Source organism: Gadus morhua, chromosome 15 (genome assembly GCF_902167405.1).
Source record: "Gadus morhua chromosome 15, gadMor3.0, whole genome shotgun sequence".
NCBI lineage: Eukaryota > Metazoa > Chordata > Actinopteri > Gadiformes > Gadidae > Gadus > Gadus morhua.
The window spans coordinates 27687695-27700670 of NC_044062.1; the positions used below are offsets into that span (position 1 = coordinate 27687695).

Below are 12976 nucleotides of genomic sequence, written 5' to 3' on the forward strand. Positions count from 1 at the left end.
AAAGCACAGCGGCACCTATTTCACCTTAGGCGGCTGAAAAAGTTTGGCCACAAAATGCCGCTAAATGCTGCAAAGGGTAGTGCGGACAGCTGAGAGAATCAGCGGATGTGAGCATCTCTCCATCCAGGAAACCTACAAGGCCCGGTGTGTCATGAAGGCCCTCCGAATCATTCGGGACCCCAGCCACCCCAACCAGAAACTGTTTGAGCTACTGCCTTCAGAGAGGCGGTACCAAAGCCTAAGGGCCAAAACCCAGAGGATGACAAACAGTGTTTTCCCCCAAGCAGTCAGACTCCTGGAAAAACACACTATCCCCCGACCATCCATACGCACACCACAACTACAGACTGGTATTTAACCATCTATTGTATTTGCACAGCATTTATCTATTGCACAATAACCCTACCCTATGCTGCTATCACAACCACTTGAATACCCTACACTTCACACTTTATTACACCTCATTACTTTTTATTATTATTGATGCTGCTACTTACTTATTTCTTATTATACTTATTTTATATTTTTTACTTAGTTTCTTTTCATATGGTTTCTTATCTTTATTTATTTATTTTATCTTGTACTGTTGCTGCTATGTGTATGTTGAGGAACCAAGCCTAAGCATTGTACTCTTGTGTACTGTACAATAAGATGTAATAAAAAGTGATTCTGATTCTGATTCAATACATTTGACCTTTCACATTCTTCAGTTCAATTCATTTTACATTTCTGCATTTTTAGCAATGCTATGTACTTTTCATTCAGCTGTCACTTCATTTGTTTCCAACCATTTACATTTTCATCTAAGGCCAAAAGGCAGAACAGAGTGAAGCTGGATGGCTTCTATTCCACTGCTGACTCGGGCGGATGTGGCAAGGCCTGCAGCACATCATTGACTACAGGACCACCACAAGCACCATCAGCTCCACAGACAGCTTGCCGGATGAGCTCACACCTTCTACACCTGCTTCGAGACCTCCAGTCCCACCACAGAGAGGAGGCCATCACACACCAGGAGCACCCTCCCCCTCTCCCCCCTACCAACCGTCTCATCAGGACAGGTACAAAGAGTCCTAGGGAACATCAACCCTTTCCATCAGCAATTGCACAGTTCCCACCTGCTTCAAGACCACAACCATCATCCCCCTTCCCAAGAAGAGCCCACCAAGCTGCCTGAATGACTACAGACCAGTAGCACTCACTCCAATCATCATGAAGTGCTTTGAGAGAATGGTGCTGACCCACATTCAGAGCAGCATACTGGACACCCTGGACCCCCTGCAATATGCCTACCGGCCCATCAGGTCCACCTCTGATGCTGTCGCTGCTGTTCTCCACTATTCCCTCTCCCATGTGGAAAATAAAGACTCCTACATCAGGCCGCTCTTTGTGGATTACAGCTCCACCTTCAATACAGTCATCCCCCACAAACTCACCAACAAACTGTCTACACCAAGTCTGCACCCCACCATCTTTGACTGGCTCCAGGACTTTCTTACTGGCAGGCCCCAGTCTGTCAGGGTTGGAAATAGGACTTCAGCCATCATCATCACAAACATTGGCACGCAACAGGGCTGCGTGCTCAGCCCCATCCTCTACACCCTGTTCACTCATGACTGTGTCGCCTCCCACATAGACAACACCATCCTGAAGTTTGCGGATGACACCGCAGTGATAGGACGCATCACGGGCGGGGACGAGGCGGCCTACAGGAGGGAGGTGGCCAGTCTGGTGTCATGGTGTTTGAAACATAACCTCACCCTCAACACGGACAAGACCAAGGAGATGGTGGACATAGTGGACATGAGGAAGAAAAGGAGTCCTCATCGGCCACTGTTCCTCTGGGAGCTTGAAGTAGAGGGAGGGTGAGCAGCTTGAAGTACCTCGGCGTCCACATCAGCGACAACCTCACTTGGACACTCAACACCACACAGCTGGTTAAGAAATCACTACAGCGGATGTACTTCCTGAGGAGGCTGAGGAAGTTTGGCTTGTGGCCTGAGATCCTCAGAAACTTCTACAACTGCATTGTTGAGAGCATCTTGACCGGGTGTATCACCTTCTGGTACGGCAGCACTTCTGCTTCGGACCGCAGACGACTGCAGAGAGTGGTAAAGACTGCAGAGAAGATCATCAGAACTCCACTGCCCTCTGCAGAGCATCTACCATCGCAGAGTCCACAGGAGAGCTGCCTCCATAATCAAGGACCCCACCCACCCCCAGCATGGACTGTTTACACTTCTACCCTCAGGACAGAGGTACAGAAGTATGAAGTCCAAAACAACCAGACTAAAGAACTCTTTATTCCCCACTGCCCTCAGACTCCTTTGCAACAGATAGGAGTCTGTTGTTATTTATTATTATTCTACCGCAGGACTGCCGCCACATTTTGCTCATGCACTACGGCAAACTTTCTTGGATTTGCACCATTCCGTTTTATTTATTTAAACTTAAATGTTTTATGTTATCTAGTTGCTGCTCTTCTATCTACCTTGTAAATTGTTTATTTTATATTGCTGCTTTTTTCTATTTTATTTGTATATTGCATATTTTTTATATTTCTTTCTTGGCATTCAGTCTGTGGTAAACAAAGGAAGAATTTCATTGTATGACTGAGAACATGTTTCTCATTGTGCATATGACAATAAACACTTTGAATCTTGAAACTTTTCTTAAATGGTGTGCATGCTTACATTGTTTACTCCATTTAGACTTTTGAACTTTGTTCAAATCCCTTCAGTTGATTTAAGCCATTAAACGTTTCTTTATGTCTTAATCTATGTGGCATTATTAAAAAAATATTTTCAACCTCAGCCTACTTTGTACTACAGCACTCACCGCTTTTTCTGCAGGAAATGCATTTTCTAGTGTATATTTGCTACTGTTATCCATTCATGTTCTGAGAGATGATCTGAGACATGGTACAAATGTTTTGTCATGTAGAAACGTGTTACTGAAATGTATAATGTGATACCCTATATATAAATGTACAAAAACAAATAGAAGAATGTATGTTTGTACCAACCAACCAACCAACCAACCAACCAAGATTCGTAGCTGCTGGGAGCCTTCTACGTCACGATACAGGGCCGTAAACCTCATCATCCATGCTTCAGGGCATCTGGTTGCACGTAGCAGGAATGTATTGGTCGCCTCCTCCTTGTTATGAACACGTATCTCTACGCACGTTTTTGATTGGCAGACGCAGTCGCCTACGCGTTGATAACCATTGTTGATATTAGGGAATATAAATATATTGTATCGTAAACGTGTCACTAATTACAGACGTACCCAGTTAATATTAGAATTATTATTGCGTTCTGCCGAATCCGGTCGAAATGCGGATGTTTTATATCCGGTGTTAGAGGTTATCATCACTCCTCATCAGGTCGCCCACGACTACACCTCGACAGCTTCCCTCATATTCAAAGTAAGGACGTTTATCCAAAACAGAAACGTGTTTTCAAACGTCGTGTGTGTGTCGTCTCACTTGGTTCAGTATTCAGTGTGAACTGCTGATGGTTGTCGCATAAAGAGGGTGGGTGAACGCGGATGTCGCTGCTCTCCAATTAATCAACACTCATCTCCTGGGGCTGTGGCGGGCCAACTTCACCCTGGGTGATCTCTGGATCAGGTTATCAGGTCATCATGTTATCAGGGTGGTGTGTGAATTTGACAGCATGAGGTGACCGCATTCCTGGCTCAAGTAGCAATGTGTCGAGTCCATCATTCATTCATATCCTGAGTCCCGGGGAAAGTCGTAAACTTTATCTTCATGGTTGTTTCCTGTGACCTACAGACGTCTGCTATGTGTTGGGTCGCCGCCGAGACGTTGGTTGTTTCGGATGAATGTAAACTGAAAGAAAAAACTCGACGTGTTAACAGTCCGGCCCATGAGAAGAAGACAGGTCACTGTGACGTGTACGGGAATGGAGGCTGGCTCGAGCAGCCTGAGTAACTTAGCTCGAGCAGCCTGAGTAACCTCGCTCGAGCAGCCTGAGTAACCTGGCGCGAGGACCCTAAGAAACTTAGCTCGAGCAGCCTGAGTAACCTCCCTCGAGCAGCCTGAGTAACCTCGCTCGAGCAGCCTGAGTAACCTCGCTCGAGCAGCCTGTGTAACCTAGCGCGAGCAGCCCGAGTATCGTAGCGCGAGCAGCCTGAGTAACCTGGCTCGAGACGAGAGATAGTTAGGAACAGTCTGCTGCGCCCAGGTTCAAAGGTAACGAGAGGTGATCCTATCTGATCTGTTATCATCTGTTCACCTACAGAGAGGGCTGGTGGCTACAGACGCCTTCATTCTCAAGGGTTCGTTGTGTTTTCACGCGGCTCATCCTAAAACAGAAACTTTCTTATGAACGACCGTCTGGATTTTACCCCGAGCTAGATTTTCCTGAAGAATAGACCATTCATGAGCGTATACTGCTTTATTCTGCGTCTGGAATACTACCTGTGATTATTGGAATTGTGTAGCAGTTTGACTTGCTTAGGCTACCGCAGTTGGAAAGTTATGGCACTTTACGTGGGAGGTGAGTTGAGTTATGTTGATGAGCTCAAGAGTTGGTCGATTTAAAACACATTTTAATGTTAAATTTCCCTTCTCTCACAATTGTTATCTCATGCTTATTATCCGTTTCTGGTCACCACTTTGTCACATCTTGCATCCTATGCATATCTACTGATGATATCCTGCCAATACTGACGCTGTCATAAACCATTTTCACTGCTGTTGGTTACATTAGATATTTAGATATCATGTTTACTTTGGACCAACTTTGTGTACAGTGTCTGGGTGGAACAAACATAGCTAAACTAGTCAAATTTAGCCATCTTAGGGAGTCTAAATACTCTTGTGACCACCTGTAAAACGATTACATTGAAGCATCACAAACTAACGAACATACCCACATCTCTAAACCTGTTGTGTAGAATGTGTTTGGAGACGGTGGCCTCCTCTCAGTTGAATGTACCAGGGTTTAACAGCCAGGCCGCCTCCTCATACTTGCTTCTGCCACTGGTATTTCCCCCCTGCAGTTCTCGCAGGTTATGAATACGTATCCTCCTTATCCCTGCCCTGCTGTTTTTTTATGTTCAGATGGTACCTCTCACTCCTCTCTCTGAGGCTGCCACTATTTACTTTCTTCAATGTACTCATTGCTCAATGTAGGAGTAGTGTGCTCTTCATTACGTCATTGTTTTTTAAAGCCGATGCCCTTCCCCTTCTTCCTAGACCTGAGGAAGGGCGGGGCCAGCAGGGGAATGGCTCAGTTCCAGGAGGTCATGGTGCAGCAGCTGGAGAGCTCGATGGACCAGGAGCTGGAGCACCTCCTGCACACTGCGTCGGGCAATGAGAAGGAGGTACACGCCCCATGGGCCACATAACCACATATGGGCTCGGGAATATTGCCTTTCCTCTTTTGAGGGCTTTGAATATGTAATTGAATGTAGGCCTTTCTATTTGAATAATATACAAATAAATTTCACGTAATACCAAACTCTTACCAAACGGATGCAAGCACACTATGACCATAGGGTAAGGAGGGAGGCTTAGAAAAGGCCTCCACTGTATGTGTACACTGAGTAGTAGTTACCAACACTTCTCTCTCTATCCGAAAACCCAGCTGTTAGTCATTTGGAACTTGAAGGAAACACTGAGGGGAAGCATAACGTCACAATCCAAACACTTGTATGGGTGTTTGGTTTGGTTTTGCACGCACAAAGACCAAAAACACAGCTAGAAACCATTAATATTACGTAGAGGACCAGCCGTAGTACCAGTCTACACCATGGTTTTACATAACCCAGTGTCATGTAGATTCAAGGAAGGCAATGCGAGATACAAGTTCTCTATTGTGAAAAGTGTCTTATTTCATCTTTTTATACCACTTATCTATCTGTTCTGCTCTTATTTTGTAGCAGCATGCACATGAGTTAAATAACAGATAATAAAGGATGGATTCCACAGCATGGATTAAAGATTCAAACTAATGGATCCTCAGTTTTTATGCTATCAGATGGTTAGCGCCCCCTAGTGTGTAGAGATTTATTGGAGTTATACAGACCATCCATGCTGTTTCCTGTTGCTCCTTTTTGTTTGTGCAATATGCTTTCCCCATATTTAATAGTAAAAAAAAAAAGAATAAAGACTTCTTTGAAGTGGCTAGCAAAGGGATTTAAAAGGGAAAACTGTCGATGTTACTTTAACAAGATTTATTTTGTCTCAACGTTGATCAATTGGATTTGTCCTTGTTTTGCTAGTGGGCTGTAAGCGAGAGAACAAGTTCCCCAAAAAAAGAGACCATTTCCTTTGGGTTTCAGGTGTCCAGGAAAGATTTTGAGGGCTTCAAGAAGCTGTTCCACAGGTTCCTGAAGGTGAACGGCCCTTCAGTGGAGTGGATCAAAATCCAGCGCCCTCCAGAAGACTCGGTGAGATTATTTTGCTCTTCCTGAAGTTACTCATCTCAAATCCAAAATAAATTATTGATATGTTTCCATGGCAATCTTTCACTAAATATTTTTCCTTTCATTCTATGGGAATCCGAGTCACAATTCACAATCAATCCCATTCTGTAGATCAAAGAAGGCATTGTTATCCATAATGCTCCAGAAAACCTTGCGGTCAACATATCACATTGAACCCATTGGTGGAATGTAGTAGTGAGTGTAGTGGGTAATTGTTTACAAGAGGTCTGTGTCATTAGTTTTTATTGACAATAGCCAACAATGAAACGTTTTCCAACACGCCTCGCCCGGTCATCAGTGGCTCCTATTATAAACTATTTGATTATATTGGAAAGAACAAATATTTACACTGATTATAGTGGAAAGAACAAATATTTAAAAACTCTATCTCAGTACCACAATGTGAGCATCCATGTGTTAAATAAATCTGTGGACTGCCCTTTAACGTATAGATCAGTTACGTTTCTGGAACTTTTAGGTCTCTTTTTTTGTCACGCTTCAATGCCGTTGAACTTCAACTGACTTATCTTGGCAATTCCTTGTCTGTTTCCTATTCCCTTTTCTTTTCTCCACAATGCTGTGTCTCCCTCTCACACCAGTTATATTCTCCCCATCTCTTGCGCTCCCCCCCAACACACACTTTTCTTCCCCCTTTGTTACCGAATTCTTTGCCTCTTTCCCTCCCCACATCTTCATGAATTTATCTGTCTCTTTCTTATCCTCCATCTCAGCTCTCCGTAACCCGTCCTATGCTCATGGTGTCTCCACAGATCCAGCCCTACGAGCGGGTAGCGTCCCGGGGCCTGCCTCACAGTGTGGCCGACTGTCTGGACAAGCTGGTGGTGGTGAAGCTCAATGGCGGCCTGGGGACCAGCATGGGCTGCAAGGGCCCCAAAAGCCTGATCAGTGTCCGTAATGAGAACACCTTCCTGGACCTCACCGTCAAGCAGATAGAGGTACGGAATTGAAGTCGATCAAAAAATCTAGATTTTTATATACTATATAAGAATAGATTCAAATATTTATTGTATAATGTGCGTATAATATATCAAATAAAATCGAAATTCATCATTAATATAATGAAATAGTCATTATAATATTTGGCAACACCTGTTGTTCAAAGGGGAAATCCAGTAACCTGACTCCGCCAGATGTATTGATTTGCATTTGCTCAGCATATCCATCTGGGATCCTTCTGTTGGAGAACTTTTGGGAAGAGGCGAAAATACTGGTTAGCTGATTGGATAAACCATCTGTCCATCACCACCAATTCCATGTTGTTTAGACTTAACAGTCGCTACTCGTTGCGTCACATCTAAACCCGCCTCAAAACCAACGCTGATTGGCCGGTCGTTTAGCGAACAGCTCCAAATTTACTCCATCGTAGGCAGTGTTGGGCAAGTTACTTCAAAAGCGTAATGCATTATTTATTACTTGTTACTGTCATTTCAAAGTAATTAGTTACATTACAGCATTACTGTCTTTGAATTGTAAGGCATTACACTACTTTTACATTACTTTTGCATTACTTTCACCAAAATAACAGGAAATATGGATTTGGTGTTCTCAATAGATCTTCTTGTGTTCAATGCAGCTCATTACACAGCAGGAGGTGATGTGGTTGGCATAATGACTGAGCTAGGCTTAAGGCTAACAAATGTACAATATAATGGTCGCAGTTATGGCTCATGCAATACATTTTATAATAGAAATACTGTATCTTTAGGTATTGAAATCAATAGAGATTGTAAAAAAAAAAAAGTCATGACAAGTTACACAACCCTTTTTACATTTCTATCCCTTTTATTTTCTTTCATTCACCGAGAATTCATAGCATAATGAATGACATAGCTAGACCTATATAATGGCTATGGCCATAGCCATTGGTCCCCCCCCCCCCCGTCAACCACTCAGTGCAGTTTAAACTTGGGCAGTGAGACGGAAGCCAGTAGCGCAGCTTTGGATTCAATTGTAGTGTAAAAGACTGTTCTGTGTTTAGTTTGGAAAAGGAGGTGTGTCCCTCGTGAGTTGACGTAAGGAGGAAGTTCGGGGAAGTGTTACGGCTGATGTGTTGTGTGGGTGTGTCTGAGATTAAAGTGAAACGGAGTTGGCTGCTGAACACAATATCTCGTCTCCGGTCCCGTTCATTGTTTTCTATAATACTACAGTATAGGCCAGGGATTCCCAAAGTGTGGTACTCGCACCCCCAGGTGTACTCGAGCTGCCACCAGGGGGTCCGCGAGATGAAAAACAATAAAGAAACATGAACAGTAAACATTTCCTTTGTAATCCCTTTTATTTTAAATCAAAACAGCAGCTGTCTTCTTCTACGTTTAAAATAGTTTTTTTTTACGGCTGCGCACTGCTGTCTTCTTCTACGGACTGCCATATGCGCGCCAACTCGTTTCATTCATTCCTATATAAATATGCTTAACTGGCTGAAATCAGGGAAACTGTCAAGTGGGACGTCTTATGATAATGTTGTTACGAAGGAGGAGAGGGACCAAGAGAGAGTCAGGATTTGGAGGCAACAGACGGAGAGAATAAGAAAATGAGCGGGAGTCAGACGATGCGCCGGAGGAAACCGAAGAGGAGGGAAGGAGATGGCAAAAAAGAGATCATGAGGGTGAAAACCAGACAGGGAAAAGAAAGAAGGAAATATGATGACAATTATTTGGGTCTGGGCTTCACTAGGATCGGCGATGAAGATTGCCCGAAGCCTCAGTGTGTGGTGTGCAGTGAGGTTCTAGCAAACAGCTGTCTGAAGCCGTCTTCTCTCCGTCGTCACCTGCGCATGAAACATGGCAATTTGAGTCAAATGCCCCTTTTGCTATATTTGCGCTATATTTGATTAAACATGAGTTGTTATATGGCGATAAAACAAAGCTTTGTTGCGTTTTATTTTCCTTCTTTTTGAAGTGGGGATTGGGGGTGCACCAACCCGGTTGGGACGTAGAAGGGGGTGCGCAGGAAAAAAAGTTTGGGAACCGCTGGTATAGGCGAACCCAGAACGCTCGGCTACAGTAGCATACCCATCTCGCAAATGTAGAGTCTGACTCTGCTGCAACTGTCATCTTCTAGCAGTAAGACGAAGTAAACATTTGCGCGGGTTTTTTTCTCCTCAGCGAATGTCGCGGTGTTGGCGAATTTGTATAAAAACAACGCAACAGTTAATTTCGGGTTAAAAATGCATTGTAACGCGTGTGTAAAATATGTATATATTTTTTTGTAATGCCTTACATTGCCGCGTTACAGCAAAAAGTAATACATTAGAGTAATCACATTACTTTTGTAACGCGTTACCCCCAACACTGCTCATTAATGTAAAAACACACTCCGCCTCCGCGGGATTTGTTTGTTATGAGAGGCGATTGGTCCATACGGACAGGGTACCCAAAGCCAGTTATATGTAGATCCTCGTTAGGATCCGCGTCTCCCAGCCACGTCTCGGTAAAAGCCAGCAGGCATGTTTCTCTAAAGTCACGCTTGCATCTAGCATGAGCCTCCAGTTCATCCATCTTGTTGCGAATGGATTGAACGTTTGAGAGAAGAATAGTTGGTAGCGCTGGGAGCCAGCGTCTGTCCCTTAGACCATTTTTCCTCAGTCTGCGTTGAACGCCTCTGTCATGCCAAATTTGTACCGGCTGCCAAATTTGTACCGGGCGCGTCATCCATAAGTAATCCATTCCAAACCTGCCTGGCAACAGATGATCGCGTCGTCCGTTGCCCGGCAACGGACGATCGCGTCGAATGAGGTGAAAGGTTCAAGAACATTCGCGAACCTTCAAGCTCGTTCATTTGCAGTTGTCCGTTATCTGTATTGTGCTATTTCGTCCTTGACCTGCTTTAAACACTCAGGGCCCTATTTTAACGGTCTGAAACGCAAGAGGGAAAGCGCAAAGCGCAAGTAGCTTTGTGGGCGGTTCTACGGCGCTATCGCTATTTTACAGGCGGATAAATGACGCTTGCGCCGCGGCGCAAGCGTCAAAAGGGTTGGTCTGAAGCAGCCTAATTACCCGTAGGTGTGGTTTGGGCGTAACGTGCAACAAACCAATGAGAGTGCCAGCTCCCATCCCCTTTAAGAGCCATGAGCGCATTTGAATCGGACGAGTTGATATTTTGACAGCGCGTCTGCAGTCTCCGATGAGACCGATGCACATGAATTTGCAAATGGCTTAGTTTATTGCCAAATAATGTGGCCTAATTCACACATGGAATAAGGGGTTTTCTTCCACAACTTCAGAAATACAGAGTTCTCAAATAAATTTCGGCAAAGAAAACGTATGATAGGCTATAACATATGATATGCGGTAACTGTGGTTCTATTTAATGATATACGCAATACATTATAAACATTGTTTCTTATCAGTATTGTATGCTATCCTAATATGCATGTGTCCCCGCGGTAATAGACATTGCCATTGATTGTATTATGCGTTACGTGTTTAGTTTGCCCAAGTGAAGGAGTTCAAGTACCTCGGGGTCTTGTTCGCAAGTGAGGGAACTATGGAGCGTGAGATTGGCCGGAGAATCGGAGCAGCGGGGGCGGTATTGCGTTCGCTTTACCGCACCTTTGTTACGAAAAAAGAGCTGAGCCGCAAGGCAAAGCTCTCGATCTACCGGTCTATCTTCGTTCCTATCCTCACCTATGGTCATGAGGGTTGGGTGGTGACCAAAAGGACGAGATCGCGGGTACAAGCGGCCGAGATGAGTTTTCTCAGAAGGGTGGCTGGCGTCTCCCTTAGGGATAGGGTGAGAAGCTCAGCCATCCGTGAGGAACTCGGATTAGAGCCGCTGCTCCTTTACTTAGAAAGGAGTCAGCTGAGGTGGTTCGGGCATCTGGTAACGATGCCCACTGGGCGCCTTCCTTGGGAGGTGTTTCAGGCACGTCCAGTTGGGAGGAGACCTCGGGGAAGACCCAGGACTAGGTGGAGAGATTATATCTCAACACTGGCTTGGGAACGCCTCGGGATCCCCCCGTCAGAGCTGGTCAATGTGGCCCGGGAAAGGGAAGCCTGGGGCCCCCTGCTTGAGCTGCTCCCCCCCGCGACCCGACCCCCGATAAGCGGACGAAGATGAGATGATGATGAGTGTTTAGTTTGCGTGTGTTTAAACAGAGCACACACGCGCGCCCGCATTCATTAATTCTTTTTAACACTCACTCGCGGTAAAGCAATGTTTTTCACGATCAAATAGGCCTACTCATCAATCCTAAAAGTTATGGGCATGTAGGCCTACACGATGTCTGTGTCAAGAAAATATGTGTTTGCTGTACGGTGTTTGCAGATGCATTGATTAAAAAGTAGCCTACAACTTATTACCGCTGCATCAGCTGTTCTTTCCCAAATAATTTACCAAGAATGTGCGGCTAGGTAGATGAGAGAAGCAAAGTGTATTCGCGAGGTGCACAAGCAATCCGTATGCATCGCATGCGCATGTATGCTTGCGCCCTTAAAATAGCATCTGAACAACGCGCCACTGACTTTAAACCAGGTATTTCCTGGTCAGTAGCGCAATGGTATTCAGAGACGGCAAAATACCGTTTGCGCCAGAACACGCCTCCTCCTTCCGCCGAACCGCCCCTTGGGGCGCAAGATCATTCCCTAATTTACCGGCGAGTGGTGCAGGTGGCAAAAGAGCGCTCTGCGCTAGTTGTAAACTAGCAACGACGCATGCGCCAGTGACTAAGTCACTTGCGCCGGATGCAAGATAGGGCCCTCAGTTTACTTGCTAAATTTGATTAAACAATTAAATACAATACAAATATAAAGTAAAAACCAGTGTTATCTAGCGATCCGTTATCTGTATTATGTTATTTCGTCTTTTGCAACATGAGAGCAAATGTTTTTTGAAACCTGCTCGGCAACGGACAACCCTTACGTAATCAGTTGTCCGTTGCATGGCAACGGACAACTGTTGATGTGCCCGGTACAAATTTGGCACCCGGTACAAATTTGGCATGACACCTCCCCTCCTTCCTCTCTTCCTCCGGTGCTTTTGGACAATATTCCACTTGCTGCAGCCTGTAAGCTACTTATTCGCAGCGATCGGGGAATGTGCAGAATATTGTCACTTACTGCCAGTGGACGAAGGGCAAGAAGTAGCTCCCGGCTGTAGGTGATAGCCTCGCCGCCGCCAACATGCTGTCCATAGGCAAATTGGCTAAAAAGAGGCCAAAGTGCGGCAATTACCCCCAAGTCGAATCCCCTCATGATTAAAAACTCTTCCACGTAAGCTCCAAGGCGAAAGTTAAAAAATAAAAAGTTATGGTTAAAAGGTGCGCGGGTTTTTTTTCTCCTCTGCGAATCTCGCGGTGTTGGCGAATTTGTATAAAAACAACACACCAGTTAATTTCTGGGTAAAAATGCATTGTAACGCGCGTTACTGAGATTTGTACCGAGTAAAATATTACCTTCTTTTTTTTTGTAATGCCTTACATTACCGCGTTACAGCAAAAAGTAATACATTACAGTAATCACATTACTTTTGTAAAGGTTACTCCCAACACTGATCATCC

General features: G+C 44.8%; 1 protein-coding gene across 5 annotated transcripts in view; it reads left to right on the plus strand.

The window, feature by feature from the left end:
• Nucleotides 1-3177: 3177 nt before the first annotated feature.
• ugp2b (UDP-glucose pyrophosphorylase 2b) overlaps nt 3178-12976 on the plus strand; it is a 36486-nt gene continuing 26687 nt past the window's right edge. Inside the window, exons 1-4 of one of the 5 annotated variants that reach the window (XM_030379021.1) lie at nt 3178-3430; nt 5228-5355; nt 6316-6423; nt 7230-7415. In XM_030379021.1, the coding sequence (XP_030234881.1) occupies nt 5257-5355; nt 6316-6423; nt 7230-7415 (393 nt within the window). In that variant the 5' untranslated portion in view covers nt 3178-3430; nt 5228-5256. Of the gene's footprint in view, nt 3431-3519; nt 3539-3595; nt 3686-3777; nt 4527-5227; nt 5356-6315; nt 6424-7229; nt 7416-12976 lie in introns of those variants that run through there. The other 4 variants (XM_030379022.1, XM_030379023.1, XM_030379020.1 and 1 more) reach the window with 4 other exon arrangements.